This window comes from Pseudonaja textilis, chromosome 7, assembly GCF_049901715.1.
Source record: "Pseudonaja textilis isolate UNSWEBS1 chromosome 7, rPseTex1.2, whole genome shotgun sequence".
In the NCBI taxonomy this organism is placed as follows: domain Eukaryota; kingdom Metazoa; phylum Chordata; class Lepidosauria; order Squamata; family Elapidae; genus Pseudonaja; species Pseudonaja textilis.
In genome coordinates this window covers 50,875,155-50,898,215 of record NC_141996.1, presented here as the reverse complement: position 1 = coordinate 50,898,215, position 23,061 = coordinate 50,875,155, and the positions used below count along the sequence as shown (strand labels likewise).

The following is a 23,061-nucleotide window of genomic DNA, read 5'->3' as shown; positions in this document are numbered from 1 at the left end:
TAAGATGTTTTTTTACTCACAGCCCAGATGTATCCTTACAGAAAAGTCTTACTGAATTTATTGGTATTACTTTCATGTACATTTGAATAAGATGAAATTAAAAAAATATTTTGAAAATTCTCCCACCGGAAATATATTTGAGATTTTTTGCATTTAGCAGTTTCATAGCTTAACGAATACTAGCAGATATGAAGTCCAACTTGCTGTAGAGTTTTAGAGCTTCTATCCACATACTAAATGAATTTACGAATAGGCCTTACTTTCACAGAAACAGTCATAATTTTTCTTCTCACCAATTTCTCCTTGTATTAGAACTAACCCTGTTTAAACCAGATTAAACATATTTGTGTAATTGCACTCAAAACAGGGCTAAGATACAAAAATAGCTTCTAAAATGTTTAATTAAGTTAATTTTAGCCAAATTAAATTTAACAGAAGCACAAAGTTAACAGAACATTAAAAGTCTCAAACCATGTTATGAATTTTCATTGGCAAAGGAGACAACTTTAGGAAAGCAGGAAACCTGTGGATCATGGATTACCAATCTGTTGTTTAAAGTTAATAATTCAACTTAATAATGCTTTCCAACAATAAACCCCAAATAGACATGGATAATTCAAAGTAAATTCCTAGTTTGCCTTTAGCACATATGTAGCATGGATGGAGCCAGGATACTTGTGTGTCTGTTTTTCTAGTCATTTCTGTTTACTCAATCCAAATTGGCAAAGTTGGCATGCTTGAGGTCCCTTCCATTAAGTTAGGCCTAAAGGTTGTGTTTTCTGTTGTAGCAAATACCCTATGGAACATGGTCCTGTAATGATCTGGATGACACTGACTCCTCTGGCTTTTTGCAGAACATTAAAGATCTGGATGTACCTTCAGACACCAAGTTGAGAAGGTTAAATTTGTCCTGTTAGTGAATTTGTTGATTGATCTGTACTGTTCGGTACTGGATTTTAGACCCTGGGATGTATTATGCATTACTGTTTTCTATTCTTGTATGTTTTATTGGTTTTAATCCTCTATGCCATCCAGAGCCACTGTTTTGAGATTGGTAGCTACATAAATTGTCTAAATACAGAGGTAATCCTACTCCCCCGTCTCCAGAAAAGCCAACGAACCTTAACTGAAAAATATTGGGATATGAGGTTAAATTGTTATTTTGTCTGAAATATATAAGATATGTTCAACCAAAATAAGCCACATAATGCTAGTAGCTTAGTATGTCTGTGGATATTTCATCCGACTTCTGATGTTGTCCCTTTAATTAAGCTGAAACAAATACAAACCCAAATACACAAACTAAACGGAAAGCTGGAATCATCTTTATTCATTATAACGATTTCATATTTCCAGAAAAAGTGATGGATTGCTACAACTATACTTTTCACTTTGGAATAACACTACAAATATGACCTGGAAAAAAGTCCTAGTTAAAAGCCCTTGTCTGGGGAGGGGGACATAGTAGCATTGGTAGCAATTGACCTTATTGATCAATGAGAATTTTATGTCTAGCCATGCCAATCATGATTATTTATGAAAGACTTTAAAAATTTTTAAATTGTTACGGCATAGCTCCAAAAGTTGTTTCTTTTGTTGCAAACAGAAAACATACCACCGATTAGTTCTCATTTACAACCCACTTCTGTTTTCCCATGATTTCTTTTGCCCTTTCTTACCACTCAAAGGGGAAAAAAACCTCGAAGAACAGCTGAAATATACCTTTTAATAGTAGCCTAAGAACTCTCTCTCTCTCTCTCTCTGAAGGCCAATTACGGTAAGGTTCTTTTTTTTCCCCCAGTCTCCCATAATTTTAAAAGTTCTGGACGTTTTTCAAAGCCCATTTGGAATTTACACATCTAACTATATTTGGTTTCAAGTAGTTTACAAGTACGTACCCTAATCCTTGCCCCAGTAAGGCTGGTTTGGGTCCAAAAGGACTGTACTATTTGTTTTCTTACTGGCAAATACATTTTAAGAAAATCTATTCCTGGTTATTTAAAGGACAGTGCCAAATCCTGATATTTTTAAAATGCTAACCTAATTATCTATAGCTCTGAGTGACTTCAGGTCTTGAAATATCATATAAACATATAAATAGAAAAATATGACCTACTACTTTATATACAACTCCTCTTCTTACCTAATTAAAAACAATATTTTCCCAGAAACACTTTTATACCTTGGAATTAAGTCAATGTATACTCCAAAGAAAGCCTGTTATTTGGGGCTTTAAAAAGCTAACGCATACTACAAACCTTAAATAGCTAATTACAGATCTGGGCAGCAGAGAGATTCAATTATATTTGGATTAAAAAGGAAACAACATCCTAGGGTAAGTGAAGGAATTTGAAAGAAGTTAATGCATCTCATTGTAACACAGCCACAAATAGATCATAAAGATATTTCTGATGAAAATATTTGCTCATGAATACAACCACAGTGCAATATAATGTTTTGCTGTAATTGATAATGGACAGATTTCCACTTTTTGCTTTACTGTATCTGTGGCTCTCATCTTAATGTACATGTCACTGAAAGATGTGCATTAAGTAATTGCCTTAATTCATTTTCTCAGCTTTTCTTTAACACAATGGTTTTTTTTTTATTTTAAGTTATTTAGATAAATTTGCATAACATTCCTTAACATTAACAGAATTTGTCCACATTGATTTCTACCAGTATAGAACCAGCAATTTTTTGAACTTATGTTTTTTAGACTGGAACATAACTTTTCAAGAGTTTTGATTCCTAGAGTGTAATCTCCTCAGTTTGAAGGTCTATTGGACTCCTATAACAATGAATCTGAAAAGGAATTCAAGGCTAGGGAAAATGGCTCTAGTAAATAAAAGGAGACAACTACAAGCAGATATAGACCAGATCTGTTTTCTGTGGGGCAGACTAAAGCCTGTTGTAACAGCTGATGTCTGATGTGGCTTTTTAAGAATTACAACAACCAAAACACTTAATATGTTATAATGAATATGGCTCTGTTTTTTAAAGAAGTAACCATGCAAATCTATTCTTTTTGTTAATGCCTAGTTGGTTTAAGGAAAGGGAGGATTTCCCAGTCTGGTAGATAACATATTGATATACTGAGGGATGAAATAAAGCAAAACGTAGAAAAAATAAACAAAATGAGGCAATTGTTACAACTTTATTTAATCAATTCATGCATTGAAAGCTGGTAAGATGATGAAACTGATTCAACTATCAATGCTATGTACTTATTCTAAGAAGAAACCAATATGTCCATAGAGATTACATTTAAGAATATAATAATATAACAATATAGTAGTTTGAAAACGAAGTGTTGAAAATTTTGAAAACAAAAATTACATTTAAAACTGTTGATTTTAGCTGTGCTGAATGGAGAAAGCAATATACCAGAGAACAGACTATGCAGATTGGTCTATAAAACTGATTTTTGAACATTTCATTGCATTCTCAACTATTTCATTTAACATTTTACAGTTTTTACGAGTGCCATATCTAAAGGATACAAATTGCTCTTAAAACTGTTTACTTGAAAACAAGTTCTAAAAAATATCAGGATTAGCTTTTGGGTGCAGAGCAGATTTAAATAAGAGAAGCAATAAAAGGGGAGAAAAGGCTTTCTGATTTTTAAAATAACAGAAATAAGAGTAGAGGTTATGGGCTTTATAGTAGCCAAAAATTAAACTATAATAGTTGAAACATCATACCATATTTCCTACATGCTTATGATAAAGTCTGAATCAATGGTAATAATATTACTATGGTATCACTTTTGGTTATTTCTTCTTCTGTAGTTCTTCTATATAATTGACTGGAATTATGCCTATACATTCTTCAGTCTGCTTTATACGATGTCTTAAAACACTAGATCTGATTATATCAATGTCCCGTTTTAAATGGTCCACGAGATTTGTAATAATCGTTGGAGCAGAATCAAAGTCTACCAAAAAATACCTGGAGATAAGGGGAAAAAAAACAGTTAAAAAGGTTTTATGTTAAAAGACATAATATATGCTGTATCTTGTGAGATTGATGAGAGTCTAAAGTGAAGGTGGTCTTGACCCCTCCCTTGATCTCAGCCTGAACATTTCTACAAAAGGTTTAACTAAATTTAAGCAAGAATGGCATCCATATATATTACACAGCAAGGTAAGTATAAAACTAGAGTATGGTTTCTAAAATTTGCTCCAATAGTGGTGTCAAATGGTGTGAGAACCCATAAAGGGGCAAGTCAGAATTTAAATATTTACCTATATTATTTTCCTTTTTAGTTTATTATTATTAATGATATCCCCCCTCGAAAGAACAGTGCTTCATCTTGGTTGAGGGGCTTGTGTCTTCTACCAATGCTAAGGGCAACTATGACTTGGATAACTAAGAATCTACGCAGACATTCAATATGATGGTAATACATAATTTGAATTCCATGCCAGATTTATTGTCACCCAGATTAGCAAGTGTTGTGTTGGATCGATCTGGCTTCTGGGCATTCACTGAAAAAAGCGTTACAGGCTCATCTCCCTTTGCAAGACAACCCGGGCATTAAGCTGACAGGCTATGGGAAGGCAATATAAAATTTGTTCAAAGGAAAACTAATTATGGAATGTTTCTACCAATCAGAACCATCAAAACATGGATTTCAAAAGTGAAAGTATCAGGGTTTTTTGGAGGGGAGGGAAAGCATCTGGATTTAGGATTAATGAGCAGATTTATGGACTAAATTAGGTAATTTTAAAACACAAGTTCTTTGCCAATGCTGAATTGGAAGCAAATGAAAAACAAGCAACTTAAAATTTAGGTTAATTCCAAAATACCAGTAATAATACCAATTCGCTGAGTGAGTAATGAACAATAAAAGATGAAGAGTCTATTTTAAATTAACGAAGAAAAAAAAGATTAGCCAGGTGTGGTGGCGCGAGCCTGTAATCCAGCTACTCTGCAGGCCAAGGCAGGCGGATCGCTTAAGCTCAGGAGTTCTGGGTTGCAGTGGGCTATGCCGATCAGGTGTCCACACTAAGTTTGGCATCAATATGGTGATCCCCGGGGAGCCGAGGGCCACCAGGTTGCCTAAGGAAGGGTGAACCGGCCCAGGTCAGAGATGGAACAGGTCCAAAAAAAAAAAAAAAAAAAGACTGAAGTTACCAAAGGGTTGAAAGCACTATTGTTTAATCAAAATCTAGCTGGGAAAATCAAGGAATGAATGAAAAAACTGAAAGAATACTCTTGTCAAAATTGAAACACATTACATGAAAACTTTGGCTAAAATGGGGAAGAATATTAATAAAATTGTTAAAATGATTCCAATTGCAACACTGGCGCAAGCAAACTCAACAGATATATGCTGCAGCCAAAGAAAATTATGGACTGTGCTGAAATGAGTAAATTGACATTTGAAATTAGAGAACAAGAAGACAAACAATTTTATATGATATGGGATTTATTTTATCAATGGTTGGACAAAAAGACATGGTAATGTAACAGACTAGATAATTCTGTGATAGAAATTTAATAGATTGATATAAAACATAATATAGACATATATAACCATTAGTTGAAAGTATAGCATAAATTTTAAGATAAAACTTGGAAAATCTCGTATAAAATGATGGAATAAATAGTTTAGTCATGGATGATTAATAACTGATAAATATACAAGCATGTTAGTTTGACAATGTGAAAATTGATATAAACTGTGAGTAAATGACTACAAAAGGATAGCACAAAAGATTTTTAACCAACTGACACACTGTATGTATATAAAATGGAAGATGGTTTTATGTTTTTATGTTTTGTATGTGTGTTTGTTTGTAAAAAATAAAAATTCTTTAAAGATATATTCTGCAGCCTGCCTAACCAGTTGTTAAGTTCTTTAAATAAATATTTTTAATGTTGGGAGAAGGGAGTTGGCACTCTTCTATAAAGAAGAGATATGAGAAATAAAAATATTTTTATGACTTTATTATAAAATGCAATAAGCTGGAAAGTGGAAAGATAACTTTAAAAAAAAACCAGCTTTATTACTTAGCCTTTATTGTTCACCTGAAAAGGTTCAGAAACTATACACAAGGTACCATATGTCTGCATTCTATGAATCTTGGTGAAGTATTTGGTTTGACTATCCATTTGACAGAAAGTTTCCCAATAAATCACGTGTCCATTAAGCTAATACAAAACATCTCCAAGATTGGTCACATTTCTCTCACTTCCTTTTTTCCTTTTTTTCTCCCTAATCAACTTGCTTGCTGAAGAGTTTCCAAAACTCACAAATACATGCTATTCAACCAAAAGTTATTCTTATCCTGAGAAAGATGGAAGAGCAGGCTGTTTAGAAAAATTGTCATCCTTTCTTTTTTAAACTGTACCCAATTAAATTGATACAGATATAAAAAGAGCCATAATAGTGCTGAATCTTGAACAGATAGTTTTGTATATTTCCCCATGAGGCCTGGGGAGATGTTTTCTTTTTTTAAAAAGATACAAAAATGAAATGTGAAACTTACAAATCTGTATGTTAATGTGAGTACTTTCTATTATCTCTAACCCATTCTATTGCTATTCTATTCTATTGCTATCCTCACTCTAGAATTTCTTCTGTTTTTTTTCCGTCTGTTTACAGCCAATCTGCACATTTACACAATGTGTTTTACTTTACTTGTTTTTCATCGTCCACTCTTTTTGCAGCAAAAATGCATTGCTTTATTGGGCTGCTTTTCTCTATTTGCTGGTAGCTGCAGACATTTCAAAACACGGGTCTCTTCCAGTCTCTTCCCCCACACACCTGTTTCAAGGTTGCAGCTTTATTGAACTATCTGCCAGGCTGGGGGGTGGGGTGGTGGGGATTCAAATGGGAAGGGAAGAAACCAGCAAAGATGCCTGCAATTTTTCTAAGCAGTCTGGTCTTCCATAAATATAAACTGTATTTTTCCTTAAAGTCTGCCTAAAAAGAGAAAATGATCTATTTTATATCTTATTTCCCCTTTACCTGAAATTCTGTACTTTGAACTTCCAAAGACAAGTTGCCCCCAATTAAGCAGCTTGTCTTTCATTCAGCACTTCAACCTACTAACCAGACTGGAGATTTCTGTGCCCTTGGAAATATTAGAGATTTATTTTTCATATGCTGCAAGTGCTGCCTAAAATCATCAACTTAAACTTTTCTCCTCTACTTTGATCAACATAAAAAAGATAATTTTAAGTTCTGATATTTTATTCATGAGCCTACAAGAATAAAATATATTAGTTTAATGAGATCAAGAAAGATCTTCAAAATACTATTGTCACTTAGATATTAATAATTCAGCACCTGCTTTCATTGGAAATAAACAGTTTTGAGAATAGACTATGGTGCTGAGAACCAGTGTTTGATTATATAATTCTTCTAATAGTTTACACCCACCCACCTGCATAAAAGAGGAATAGAAGAAAATAAGGAGATTTGGCAGATGTGGGCATACATAATCATTATTGAGCCATCTATTTTCAAATGATGTTTCTTTAAATTAAATGGACACAAATATTTGGTTAAAGCATGCTTATAAACACTATAGTATTTAATCGTTCCAAAAAGGAGGCTGCTGTTCTTCACCATAACCTGGAATTGATTCAGTGGGAAAGGTTCAGCCCTTACAAACAATCTCAAAACTGAACTAATGCTTCATTTTTAAAAAATGCTGTTTCAAAATATTTGACCAAAATGGAAGGAAGTGAAAACAAACCTCAATTACTTTGTTTAAATTCACACCAGTATTTTATAGGAGTGTTTTCTTTTAAGAAATTTATGGATTAATCTTTAAAACTGCTTGAATCAAGCCATTACAGAAGGATGTGAAGAGGATGTGAAAATGAAGATAGAAGAGAATTCAATTTTATATGATTGAATATAGAGAAGAAGCTCAACTATCATATCCAAATTAATATATTTCTTTTCAAGTTCATCCTATGGTGTTTTTTCATTCTAACTATTTTTACTAAAACCTCAAGATTCACCAATTAAAATTCAATGTACGCTAAACAATTTACATTTTTCTCTATTTATCTTACAAATCTCATGCTTTCTCTTGGATAGGAACTTCCAGGGAATTCATGAATATAGACTAGACTGGAAAGTAAAAAAATTCTTAAAAAGCAACAGCAAAACCAATTACATATTATTGCAAATGGCATGGCTGTATCCATGAAGTTACCAGGAGTTGAGCTTGACGTTACTCCCATTTAAAGACTGGGGGTAGAAAATCCTTGCCAGCTGTTTACAAGTTTTTCAGATATATACCAACAAATCTATCTCAATGTATAAATTCTAAGACAGTACAGTGGAACCTCTGGTCATGACCGTAATCCGTTCCAGGACTTTGGGCGCAACCCGATTTGGTCACGACCGGAAGCAAGACTGATTGTGCATGCACGCACACAAAAAATTGGGTGGAAGAGGAAATCGCCACAGCAGGGAAAATCACTGCAGCTGTGTTTGATTGCCACCCAAGGATGTGTTCGCAACCAGAGTGAAACATTTAGTGATTTTTTTGGTCGGCACCCAATTTGGTCATGGTCAGAAGAGTTCGTGACCTGAGGTTCTATCGTAATTCTTTAGAATGAGCTTCTACAGAGCTTTCAAAAGTTTCTTAGACTCCTTATATGGTAATATAGAAAACAGAAACTTATTCAGTATTTACAAGCTATCTTGAGTTCTAGAAATCTTGAAAAATCACTGCAACTCCTTTATTCCATCTTTAGAATATTCCTCATTAGTTGATATACAAAAGAAGATAGCAATACCACTTAGACTTATATACCGCTTTATAGTGCTTTTCAGCCCTCTCAAAGCGGTTTACAGAGTCAGTATATTGCCCCCAACAATTTGGGTCCTCATTTTACGCACTTCGGAAGGATGGAAGGCTAAGTCAGCCTTGAGCCTGGTGGGATTCGATCCGCCAAACTGCAGTAGGACTATAGATATAGGGTATTTGTAGAGAGACCTATATATGTCATTATATAATATATAAAGGAGGTTGCAAAGTAGCCATGACTTGGCTCCATGTACTGCTTATGTGCCTGGCAAAAATGGCACCCAACAGATTATTTCTGTAAAAATAAACCTTAACAGAAAGATGTTACCCTAATTCCACCCTAATCAAAGTTTTTTCTCTTTCTTTCCATTTTTCACCATCTCCTCTGATTAAGACTCATAAGTTTTGAAAACTTGACCCAGGTTTGGAGTTTAGACTTCCCTTTTTAAAAATGTTTCAATATACAAAATTTGCATTTTTGACAATGCCAACTCAAAAAAAAAGAGATCTCCCTACCATTAGCCATGCACAGTTTTTCCAGCAAAAATAGGCTACTCCAAAAAGGGATAGTTTAATGTAGCCTTTCCCAACTGGTACCTTGCCATGAAATTAAATACATATTAAATACATTTAAATTAAATACAATACAAGGCAATATTTGTACTCTATATTTCCCTTCAAAATATCAGCTACAAAGACTTTCTTCCAAATTAAAATTATTTCTTCCAAATTAAAAGAGAGGCAGATATCTAATTTTACACATATCAAAATTAAAATGTATATATTTAAATTAAAATGTCAAGGTTATAATGTCGACATTGTTATTATTAATTTATATCAATATTAATTTTATGGAATTCAAATATATACTAACAAGCTATATTGCCACAAGAGACTTTTAAAAAATCAATCAGCAATCAACAAGCACCTGGATCCAACTTTTCTCACAACTCTAATGGGAAAATAGTTCTCAGATGATTTGGTGTGACAGAGTGCCCATGGGACAGTCTGTTTAGAACAGGGCCAGAAAAACTACGTTTTATGAACACTCAGCTTCAGCTTTCTAAGAATATATCATCATTATTTTTAGGCTCTACTGTTGAAAACTTATGATATAGCTGATTATGAGATTTGGAAGGTGACTAGAAAAGTGCCTTGTCTACTACCTCTCAGGGCTCAAACTGGGTTTCTCAGAGGTGTTCAGCATGTAAACACATATGGAAAAGATCAACTTACCAGTTTTAACATCTGAAACATGGTGAACCTTCACATATATAGGTCAACAGTATTCCCTAGGCCAGGGGTCTACAATCTTAAACACTCAAAGAACCATTTGGACCCGTTTCCCACAGAAAACACTGGGAGCCACAAAATCTGGGTTGGTGTGGCCAACTCAACATTACTCACTCCCATCCAGTCACATGACAACCCCTCCCCCCGCCACACCTACCCAGGTTTTGTGGCTCCCAGTATTTTCTTTTCTCTGGGAAACTGGTATCTCTCTCTGTGTGTGTGTGTCTCTCTCTCTATCTCTCTCTCTCTCTCTCTCTCTCTCTCTCTCTCTCTCACATCTCTCTCTCTCTTTCTCGTGTGTGTGTGTGTGTGTTCCCTCTTGAGCCATTTCCAAAAACAGTCGAGGGTTGAGAGGTTTTTTTATTTTTTGTTTTGCTGATGTTGTTCTTTCTTCTTTGGGTTCTTTTTAACCATACGATTTCAATCAAGAGTCATTTCAGGTTCCCAGATAAATGAAGCTCTTTTGTCCCCCTGCTGTGGCTCCCTGTCAGATGAGCCCATCACTGGCTGGCCCCGCCTCTCGCCCTCCCCTCCCACTAACTCCTCGTCTGTCCTGAGAAGAGAAGGGCGATGGCGGCAGATGGAGATTTGCTCCACATTCCAGACTGGGAGCAAAGTGCCGCTCTACTTGCCTCTTGTTCCTGTACTTGTTGGTGCTATGCGCATCTTGCGCTAAATTTAAGTGTGCTGCATGAGACACTGCAAGAGCAGTAAATGGCTATGGAGGCGGCAAGAGGAATATGGGGAAATGTGCAACTTTCTGTCTGCCCTGAGACACTGGCTGGGCCAGTTGCAGCTGACGCCGCTGCTCCCACCACCTCCATGGCTGCTCGCTGCTCTTGAAGCGCCTCGCACAGCACACTTAACCGTAGCATGCTTCACAGTGGGGGGGAGACTGCGTCCCCTCCACCTCCTCCTGGAGCCCATTACAATGCAGAGCATTGGCTGCAGCCGGCCTGACCTCGTGGCAGAAAGTCATGTGTCTCCCGCAGCGGCCAAGGTGGGCACAGCATCAACAAGGGACGGAAAAAGAGGCAAGTAGAGGGGTGCTTTGCTCCCGCTCTGGAATACAGAGCAAATCTCCATCCGCCGCCACCCTTCTCTTCTTAGGGCAGGCGAGGAGTGAGTAGGAGGGGATGATAAGGGGTGGGGCCAACCAGTAGTGGGATCATCTGACAGGGAGCCACAGGAGAGAACCAAAGAGCTGCACCCCCGCCCTAGGCATATTACAGAAGAACAAATGGAATGCAGCTCTCCATTTCAGTTCCATATTCCCGTTCAATAAGCCAGCAGGTACAGATTAGAACAAGAGGTTCCTAGGCTGGTACAACAAAGGAAAAACATATGCATGTCGATTCAATTCCACTGAGTTAGGAGGAATTTATTCCCATGCATGTGTGGCCTTTGCAGCCTTTTTATATCCACTGCAGTTTAAATATTTACATGCTTTGTAAAATATTGTAAACCCCTATTCTACTTTTAGTATCCAGTTCTAGCATTCAGCTGAGCAAAAACTCATTTATATAAAATGACATCCAGAAGAAAAATACCTAGTACAGTGCCAAACAACACAATGTTAATGGTTTAATATGCTGGGGAACCTCGCATATCCTACACAATAATGAGCTGCAATTGAAATTCATATGAATTTAAGAAAGATTGTGTCAGATCTGAAAGACCATTATCTATTACAATTTTCTTTCCCCCTGTACCCCCTGCACCCCACACATGAATCAGTCTGATCCAGTTAGCAATAGCAATAGCACTTAGACTTATATACTGCTTCACAGTGCTTTACAAACCTCTCTACACAGTTTACAGAGTCAACATGTTGCCCCCAACAATCTGGCTCATTTTACCAACCTCAGAAGAATGGAAGACTGAGTCAACCTTGAGCCGGTGAGAGTCCAACTGCTAAAATGCTGGCACTCGTCAGTCAGAATTAGCCTGCAATACTGCATTCTAACCATGGCTCTTCAGAAATACATATACTGAAATATTTTAATGAAACAAAACTGCTAATTTGGATTAGAAAAATTTCTATAACAGATATATTTCTTAGCGAAGGGAATATAAAATTTTGTTTTTATGGCTGCAATCCTGCTGTCAAACTCCTGGTCCACAGGCTGGGGCATCACGCGCTGGCCATGCCCACGCCCAGCTTAGCAAAGGGGAAAAAAGTCCCAATACGTCACGTGATGCCACCGTGACAATGTGAGTTTGACAACTGCACTACATTTATTGGAAAAACAGGAATGCAAAATACTATTAAGTGGAAACAAGTAATGAAGTCAATGAGACCAAAAAGAACTATTTCACTGATTTATTTGGGAGAATACGCTATCTCATTTTGCAGTTATTAAAGATTGATTCATATAATTTAAGAATATGTATACCATTGATTAGGTTTGCTACCTAGAATTGCAATTGGAATATGGGTAGCTATCTGAATTGATCTAATGAACAAACGTCACTGATTTTCATTCATTGAAAAGAGTATTTTTCAAACCTTGGATGCAATTGAAAGAAGTGATATGTATGCACAGGGAAGAAATGGGTGCACATAGTAGCTTTGACAAAGATCATCTTCTCTCCTTAAGCAATTCCTCAAATTTGGGTATTCTTCAGATATGTTGTACCACAACTCCTATTCCCATCAATAATTTCATGTATTGGTAAAAGACAGCAGTGTAGCTTAACTGATATGGTAGGCATCAAGTTTTGGGACACTGTGGGAGCAGCTGCTAAGGCATTACCCAAGCTCCAATTCTAGTATTGTTCTTCTGTAGATTTCTGTACCGTCATCACTTCTTTGAGTTATATCCAGTCTAGCAAAATTACATGCAAGAATTAAGTAGCTCATACCCTCCTCTGAGGTGATGCTGATCATGTTTTACTATCTTATATGGCAGCATTCTTTCTCCCAAGTTTTCCAAATTCCTCACCACTGCTCCTCTTTCCAGCAAAGCTTCCACTGTGCGCCTCAGTGTTGCAGCTGTCTCCGGCTTTAAACAGAAAGAAAAACATACATTTATGTTGTAGTCAATGATCATTTATCTTACTTTATTTACTGAAACAGAATTGGGAGGGGGGATGGGGTGTGTGTGTGTGAAAAAATAATAAAAACAGAGAAAATGCAGTGTGTGTGTGTGTGTGTGTGTACATGACATTTTTCATAAAATGGTTTCAATAGAACTTATCCATATTATATTGTAATAGTTCATGTATAATTGACATTCAATTGACTCACTCATTCAAAAGTCTTCTTCTTCTTGTGCCATATCTGTCATCGGATACTGGCGAGCATATTGGTGATCCTATTTTTTTCAACAGCCACACAAAAGGCACAAGTAACAAATCTTCAATTTAATGGATAATTGGGGCCATAAATTTGTCTTCCCAATGTTGAAGAACTAATATCTTGGCAATAATTAGGGTAAAAAGAGCTTACTCACATTATTCAACTGTCAATGTCCATGTAGAACAGGGGTGTCAAACTTGTCTCGTCACGGCAGTGTCACGTGACGTATCGCAACCTTTCCCCCCTTCGCTAAACTGGGTGTGGCCAGCACATGACGCATCCAGCCTACAGGCTGCAAGTTTGACAGCCCTAATGTAGAAGGTAGGTATTTCAAAATAATGTGTACAAAGTCAATGGCAATTACTTTTAACTGGCCGAACTAAAAAGAAGGGGGAGAAAAGACAGACAATAAAGCAAGGGGAAGTCTCAAAAGTTTGATTATCCATTTGCAAGAATGTACACAAGTCTCTTATCCATTTGCAAGAATGTATACATATTATACACATATTAATAGCGGCTTTACAAGGGGTTTTTCAAAAAAAAAAAGTTTTTGCAATTTAATGGGATTTTAGAAAACATGTGAATGTAGACTGCATTCCTAAGTCTAACATTTCATATTCACAAGTGTAACACTCCATAGGACAAAAACCTGAAAACAACTTCTTCTTAGGTCCACTTTAGTATAAGAAAATTCAGTTAAGAGAGGAATTCGATATTTTAGATCATGAAGAGGAATTGTCTTGAGCTGCACATAAAATATATATAACATTAAGCACATAATAATATTAAAGGTTATTATTTTGTGAGGCTGCATTAGCTATCCAGGGCAGCATGTGGTTCATGCCTATTTTATAATCTGATGTGAAAAGAGGAAACAGATATTTAAATAATACTCTACAGAAACAAGGTTATATTTTATCATACACGTAATGTTATTGTCTATAGCATCTCCATTCAAGTTCAAATAGGTAGGTGTTTCTTTAAGCTTTTAAACTGAAACATTTAACAGAATCTTGCTGTGTCAGACCAAAGATGATCTAGTATAAGACTGAGATGTTCCAAGATAGCAACAGCAATCTGCTCCTCTGTATTTCCACCATATCTATTGCTCTCTTTGAACCAGGAATTACTTGTTACTTGTAGCTTAATCACTACTTCGGGTTCCAATTTTACCCATCTTCCAAAATAATGCAAGCTAGACACTATCACATCTTCAATCTACCAACTAAATGAGTCTTGCCCCATTTTACAACTTTTCTTGCCACAGTTGTTGAGTGAATCACTGCAGTTAAGTTGGGGGTGCTGTAACGGTCATAAGTGTGAAAAATGGACATAAGTCACATTTTTCGGTGCCGTTTAACTTCAGTCACTAAACATGGTGGTTGTACGTTAAGGAGTACCTGTATTTATAATAAAGTATCTAAATATTTTCTTTCCTTTTTTTTAAAGGTACAACTTACTGCAGCTGTAAATTTCACCCATCTTTCTCCAGCTCTACAATATCCTTTCTGGATAAACCAGCCAGGACTGTAAACAATATCTGAGTACTACTGAGAAATATTCAGTACTCCCGTTTCAACTCCTTTGTGACCCATAAGGAATTTGCCCTTTTCCTAACTGTTGCACTTGAGTTGTAATTTTCATTGAACTATCCAACATGATCAAGTCATTTCATAATTAGTCCAATGCTAGTTTAATACCCACCAGTGTTTATGTACTATCAGAATAAGCAAGCTATGACCCCATAGTTCCCATTTCTGTGAGAATTAGGAACCATTCTAATTGGGAAAAAACACAATTAGAATCAGCAGATTGGTTGCCCACCATTTAGAAAAATGAGTAGGAATGTTGTGCTATTCTTATATACTGTCCTTAATCTCTCAAAAACTTGTAATAGCATGGACCACAGTATCTCTTTAGGATGGGTCAGCAAGTTGACAACTAAAGACAATGTGCTGCAGTGTTTGTATTCCTGCCTGCAGAACCATACTCAGAAAAGGACTGGAGAACCTCTGTTCAATATCATGGCAAACGTGCAGGGAATTCAATTTGATCTGATCTGCCATGGCGCCGAAGCCTATATGAAGCCATTGGGAAAGGCTGTACAGAAATTTGAATGAGATGTACAAATGCCTCCCGGGCAAATGAATATAAGAATGCTTGTGGGATGTGAAAGGCCAGGTGAGGCCAACTGCCTGAAGATGAATCACAGAAAGATAATCAGTAGCCTGGAAGTTCATCATCTTCTTTTCAGAAACTGTCCTTAAGCCACTACTACATGGGGGGACACTTGCCCTATAGAAACAAGTACAGGATATATGGCTACTCTTGGATTCCAAATAATCACTGAAAGTACCTCAGTAAGGAAAACCTATGCGCAGCTTCAGATAGTGAGTCCAATTTAGCAATTAGGGATGAAAATAGTCTATCCTATTTAAAAAGCTAACCTCGATTCCAGAGATTAGAATATCATTTTTCTTATCACTGGAATAGCTTTTGACCCACCCAGAGCAGGCTGGTCTCAGTAACTCCTCCAATTCTATTATCTATGATAATAAGGCATAGTGTTTTCCATGTGTTTCCACCTCCAACTGTTATTAGAAAAACAGTTTATTTGCTTTAACTATTCACAATAAAACATATGTAGAAAATACTATGCATACATTTTGATGTGAAATACATTTAAAAAGATTCAATAACCAAGTTGAAGAGTCCAAACTAATTTAGTAAGAAGCGACCAATCTTTTTAAGGGTGAAATATGCATGTTTTTAGATTTTGCTAATTCTCAGCAGCCCAAACCACTAGTGGGGTTTCAAAGTGGTTTGCCACGTTTGGTGGGTGTGGTTGGGTAGGCGCGCTTTGCACACACATTTTGCACACATGCACCAAACACATGCTTTGTGCATGTGCAGAGGCTTTCCTATTCACCTTCTGCAAGCTCCGTGTCTTCAACAGCTGGCACGCAGCAATCTGCTATGCCACAGAAAGCAGCTGTGCTTCAAAAACAGGAAATAAAGCTCAATATGAGAGCCCAGGAGGGCCCAACAGCAGATCATCTGAAAGAACTAGTTTGGTCTCAGCTGATCTTGGGAGCTACCAGCTTGGCAGAACCGGGCTGAATCAATAGCATCCCACCTCTGGCCCAAACCAACATGGTCCTACCAGGCAAATACTGGAAGTGGCCCACTGGTTTCTGGCCTCTTCTCTAAGTCAATTAGAGAATTTATTTTCCATATTTGGATTTGCCCCAATTGTGTTTCTCACTTGGTCTAGAAATTCTACATGTTTTTTTTAAGATATTCTCTTTTAAGGTAGCCAGATCTCCTAAATATTGATTTGAATGAAGTTAGTTATATGTAGCAATCATATGTTTCAATTTAAACTAAATTTGATGCATCACATAATGGTCTTTGATTCAAACTGAATAAAAAGTATCAGTCTGAAATAATGTATGTCTTTCCATTGTCTAAATTGGAATATCATAAATTGTTCACATAATCTCTTAACAAAATTGAATAAAAATGCCAGACACAGCAGACTCTCAAGAATATTCACCTACTAAGTTTATTTCATAAACTTCTAAGATTAAGATCATTTCAGAAATACTTGTATTTTTGTACTTTTTATTTAAACTTTGTACAGAAGTTTTAAACATTTCTACACAGTAACTTGGACAGGACAAAATTCTATATTCAAAAAATGTAAACTGCAAGAAATACAGTTTTAATTATACAAATACTCTAATAAGAGTTTCATGTTGAAGACTAATTCAGGAGGCAAAAATACAGATACAGTATACAACAAGCAATATACATACAGTGAGAAGAGTTCTCCAAAACAGGTTTTTTTCCATATCATATTGAGTGTGTTATATAAACTATTCATTCTGTGACAAACTGTGGTAAAGATCGTAGCAAAGTTCCATCAAGAAATGTTCATTTTGTTAACATTTCTAGATCTATATTCCTACTGTAATAATTCTACTTCATTGAATAATGTGTCCTTTATCAACATATCATGGGACATTTAAGATTTTTTATTTAAGACATCTAGAAGAAATTTTATACATATTTATGCCTAGTTGGTCCATTTTCCCCTAAAGTTTAAAGACTTGACATGTTACACATTACCATTTTAATCTTTTGCTCTGTGAAATCTTTTAAAAAACTATTGATTTATAATTTACACACATTATAGGAAATACAACAGCAACAAAACAAGATATCGAACATATTTTTTAAAGTATACTTATATATCCAAAGGGAAAGAAAAATTAGCATCACACTGACACTGTATTTAAAACTTAAAAGGATGAAGAAAAAGGTATTTACTTAATAAAAGAATTTGCTTTCTTCTTGAAGAAGATTACTAGTTTTGGAGCGTTTTTTTTGCACAGCAACTATTTTTATATCCACCTCATTTAAAAGCATGCGTTCATAAATACTTATATTGTCATATGTCATTGCCATCATTGCTCAGTACCTGACTTTTCCCATGAAGAATCTTACAGAAAAGCAGGGTCATTAGAGTGCTATGGAACATTTTACACAAAATCAGACCAAAAATGAAGTATTTTTTGAAAAACAAAATATTCCCAGAAATGGTTATGCAGGGTGTGTGGGTGGTTGTATATGTGTACCTATGAGTGTGCTATTTTGTAAAGGGTTAAAAAAAACTCAGTGAAACTCTTCATTATATGTGCTTACATTTCAACTATTCTAACGCTAACTAAAATACATTTAAACACCACTGAATTATACACAACTTTTCTTGAAAAAGTTTTTTAAGTACTTTACTCACCTTTAATTCATAACATCACATATAATAATGCTAGCTTTATTTTCAAAATGTTAAGGGCACAAAATACACAGTATACCAAACAATTAAGTTCCTAATCTCAATACATAGAGTTTTCCTTAAAAACTAAATTTATGAATTCAGTATGCTAGGTTTTTTGAGGGGGGGGTCTCTCTTGTAGACAACTCCTACAATCATAATAATTTACCTTAGCTTAAGAATTTTAAATAAAGGTGTGCTGTTAAATCATTGTTTTCTGACAAGTATCGTTATTAGAACTTGACAGCCTAGAGCCCACACCCTTCTTTTTTTCCTTTAAGAAAATATTATACATTAGAACTGATTTCTGAGGACACTAAAATACTAGATTAAAATGGTAGAAAAAAAGTGAAGCAGTCAGCTTACCATCTTCTTTTGTATTTGTAAAGGAAAGCAGCAGACTTTGGCAAAAAAGAGAGTAAAATATTTTCCATAATAGAAGCTATGATTTCCCTGAATATAGTACAAAAATAAAGCCCTCATACATCTTTCTGTAAATAAAGCTTCTATTTAAATATACAAATTAAAAGCCCATTATATTTCTTAAAAAGGTATTCTTGATCAACTGCTATAATATACAAGGCAATAATACCATGTCACAAAAATTCGGCGGGGGGGAATTCCATGCAACTGTCTGGATCCATTAGGGTAATTTTTGTATATTCCTGCATACAGACAAAACTAAAATTATCCAGATGTTCTAGACCAGGGGTGGGCAAACTACGGCCCGCGGGCCACATCCGGCCCGTTGGTCTTTTTAATCCGGCCCTCCAAAGATTGGTACAGAATTAAGGTTTGATGTGAATGATTGAATGATTGCATTCATTTGATTTTGACTTGTAATGACAGGCATTTCGACACCAGGTGGTGGCCTGTCTGTCAAATTTTAAAAGTCAATGAGGCCCCCGAGCCAAAAAGTTTGCCCACCCCTGTTCTAGACAATGGTTCCCAGAATTCCAGCTTTAGACAACAGCTCTGTGACTGAGGAAGGCAAATCTAAACTATTACGCAGTGAACAACTGCTTAGGTGTTAAGAAATAAAGCTGATCTAATGGGAAATTTGAATTTTTGGGGGGTACCACCAACAATTGTACACTAAACTGTAAAATAGAAGGACTGTTATTAGGTAGAGAGTCTACTTTGCTAATCAGAAGACCAACAGACACTTATTCATGGAATGTAAAAGAATTTCCAAGACAGTCAAGATCATTCAAGTTGGAATCCTATTCAGTGTTATTTATTAGATCTCATTTTGCAGTAATATTAGAAGCTTAGGGTTGTTCACCTTTATTAAAATGCTACACATCCATAATTTGCAAAGATATTAACAGTGCGTATTACTAATCGTTACAGTTAAGCTGTAAGAGGCTGGTGTGATTTTATTTGGGGATGATTTCCCTTAACATTGTACATATAGTTACGTACAAAAGCGCTATTTATATAGCACAACACACAGTGGTCTAGAGATAAATAGAACATAATTTTAAGAGATTAAGTGTTGTATATACTATGCCTTCTGTTAATGTAAAAATAAATACTGAACGGCCATGAACAACGAATGCAGGCTATGGTTTACTATTTAATTTGTCTCCCAGACTAGACCTACAATTCTACTTAGAAAAATATGTGTGCTCCTTTATGGCATAGATAGAAATGTGAAGCCAGCAAAAAAATAAATGTTTTCATCACAATGACATGTGGCAACCTGACAAGGTTATACTTTGCTACTAAAAGGCACTATAACAAGCTATTACACATTTACTTTCTTAATTTGAACTATATAAAAGAAATGTTCAGTAGTAATAAAGGAATATAGAAAGTTCAGTTAAAATATGATTCTTACAAAAGAATTAAATAGAAGTAACACTTAGATCTCCCTCTACTACAAATAACAAAAACAGGGTTATCATATTCTAGAGCATTATGCAGCCCAGTATAAACAACCATCTTAGACCTTGGCAACCAATAAAAGTGTTCCAAAATGTTATACTCATTAGTATAGGTTGTTTATACAACCTATAAACAACCTATACTGTAGCTACATATAGCCACAAAATCCTGTTCTGCTAATCACTGCAAAAGCTCAATAATTAATCAAGTAGTACTAGTAGCACTGATTTTACAAGTGGAAGGGAGGGTAAAAATCATTGGTTGTACCTTTAAGAAAGATTATTGCAATGTAAACATACTCCCCCCACCCCGAAAAATGTTTTAAAATGGAAAAACTGGTTTTTACCCATTTAACGACTACAGCATCCATCTGTCCCATATAACAATTTTTTAATATCTGCAAACTGGTTCCTTAATTCAAGTTTAAGAGATTTCAATAAATAAGCACAATAGCATTCACTACATACCATATTCCAATAACTGTGCAGAGTGTATTCAAATCGTTTGTATGCTTACTGTTAATTCCCAAGTGATTTGGAAACTATTGTTCCCACAAAGATGGCATGATCTATTCTAGACTCATTTGCTGTTCTTGACATATTGACGTGATATAGACAGTCCTCCACTTACAACCATGCATTTATGGCTGTTTATAGTATCCCATGGTCACAACTGCAATTTATGTATTTTGCCAGAAACCAAAGTTTACTTCTATTTTCCAGCAAAATGGAATGCAGATTGTAGACAATGGGTTCACTTAATGATCACAGCATTTGCTTAACAGTGGCAGATGTGCTTAATGACCATTGTAATTCGCTTATTGACTGTTGCAGGAAATGTTGTTAAATCAGGTCAGTTATATGATGATTTGGTTAATGACCAGATCAAAATTGATTATGATTATGAGTCAAGGACTGTCTATGCTATACTGGATCTTAGTCAAAAGGCAGAGAAGCATTATTCAGGATCTCCATTTTGTCAATCAAACAAAAGCCCATAACAAAAAAAACTAAACTTAAGAATAGCATTTATATAGTCTAAACTATATAAAGTAGGAAAGGGAACATTACTGGAATGCCCAAATAGAATTAAACAATACATTTTTAAAATGTGGCAAAATTTCCCTTACTGGTTAATTGGTCCAGTTTCAAATAGATTCAGAATTAACTCCGCCAAATGTATTCATAATACCACACAAAGTTACTTGAGATTAAGACAGTGAGAGTATTGGACACTGCTATTTTAATGTATCTGTAAGGCTATTCAAGGTATTTTGAGGGAAATATCTTGGGAGGGAAAGGGGAGGGAAATAGATCCCTGAGTTAATCAATCTGCACGCCAATGCTAGCAACTCATTCAATATACTGAAAGTACTAGAAAGAGCAATGCTACCTTACATCAGGAGCAATCAGAGCAATCCACCTTTCATCACTAGCAGCAGTTGGTGTCATGGAAGGCAAAGATGTGCACTACTTCAGATGTGAAGCCAAAAAGGAACTTTGGAGCCAGCATGAGCATACATGCCACATTGGTCAATATCTCCTTAAAGAAGCTGTACTTTTTTCTGGGCTTATAAAGCAGCTATAGCCCAGGAAAATATGCATGTGAGTTTGTGAGGCACCAAAATATCCCACTACCTGTTCTAAAGCACTTTTTTAAAGCATCAATTAAGTATTTACACATGCCTTGAAAAGGCTTTTTGGTCCTGTACACAAAGAATTCATGGGAGAAGCATGGTAGAAATTCATGGTAGAAGCCAACAAAAAAAACATAATCTTGCTATAGTATTTACAAAATACATACATGGCTTTTAAAATTATATCATGTAATCAAGATTGAAACCACAATTTAATGTCTCTAAATTTTTCATATTAATTTCATCATTCAGTCATAAATGTCATTTAATGCCATAATAATCTTATTTATTATTCAGTAATAAATGACATTTTTTCACCAACCTTGTGGGCAAAATTCTAAAGCAAAATGACTCATATGCTATTGCCAATGAGTCAAGTCAATTTTTGGTTCTCTTTATCATATTCTGTTACAACAGTCATTGCAATCTCAATCTGTTCTAAGGTACAGATAAAAAAAATAAGAAAATAAATGTATTTTTGCATTAGAAGCTTCAGTTCTGCAGCCCTGATTAAAGTCAGAACCTATGGTCCTCTAGTGTTAGAAAATTTGAATTTCCACCAACTGCAGATAGCATGACCAAAGGCCAGGGAACAAGTACAAAGTATCTGATGGGGCACAACTTTACCATTTTGAAGTCTAAGAATGCATTTTGTTGCAAAAGTTCAGAGGTGAGTTCTAAACAAAGGACAAATTCCCTCTAGCCAGTTATGAATGATACTATAGAATGGTAAAGATTCTTGACAAATATCGTAAGTTTATTTGTGTCTGCCAGTTCTTGCTTCCATTGGCCCTGCCATTTCAGTCATCCTATAGATGCTGTGAATGCCAGTGCTGTAATGGAGAGTGCATCTATTACTCCTCATGCAGCCATTTCAAACTGGGTATTAAAACAAGGTAGGGAGCAGGTAAGATTCATTTTTCTGGCACGGAACAGCTGACTTTTCATTATCAGAGCCCAAACTAAACATGATGTTTCCACTATTTTAGTTTATGCATGGGGAGAGGGTTGGAATACTGGAGAGAACGCTGATGGTGGCTGAGAAGGGTGTGGGTGATGAGGAGACAAGGACATCCCACACTAGACCCTCGTAGCAGTCTAACAGAGAAGAGTAAGAACATAAACCCCATCTAAGTTGCTGGAAAGATTGGGGAGGGGGGCTTGTCACTAAAGTCCAAACTGAAAAAAAGGTCTTGCTTATTTCACAGTGGCTTTTTTTTCACACTGTGAAAAAGATTTCACAAAAGGTAGTTTCACAAAGAGGATGGTAGAGGGTTCCCCCCCCTCTTTCATTCTGCAGGAGGTTGGAAGAATCACTGTAAAC

General features: G+C 35.7%; 1 protein-coding gene and 1 non-coding gene across 3 annotated transcripts in view; one reads left to right on the top strand and one right to left on the bottom strand.

Moving 5' to 3' along the window:
* Nucleotides 1-3,138: 3,138 nt before the first annotated feature.
* The window catches only part of MRPS6 (mitochondrial ribosomal protein S6), a 36,157-nt gene continuing 16,234 nt past the window's right edge, over nucleotides 3,139-23,061 (bottom strand). For both annotated transcript variants that reach the window (XM_087937599.1, XM_026700558.2), the window contains exons 2-3: nucleotides 12,939-13,078; nucleotides 3,139-3,951 (exon numbers count right to left, since the gene is read on the bottom strand). In XM_087937599.1, coding sequence (XP_087793725.1) covers nucleotides 3,774-3,951; nucleotides 12,939-13,078 — 318 coding nt within the window. In that variant the 3' untranslated portion in view covers nucleotides 3,139-3,773. The remainder of the gene's footprint in view (nucleotides 3,952-12,938; nucleotides 13,079-23,061) is intronic.
* On the top strand, nucleotides 4,897-5,179 carry LOC148125335 (signal recognition particle RNA). The gene has a single exon (XR_015744434.1).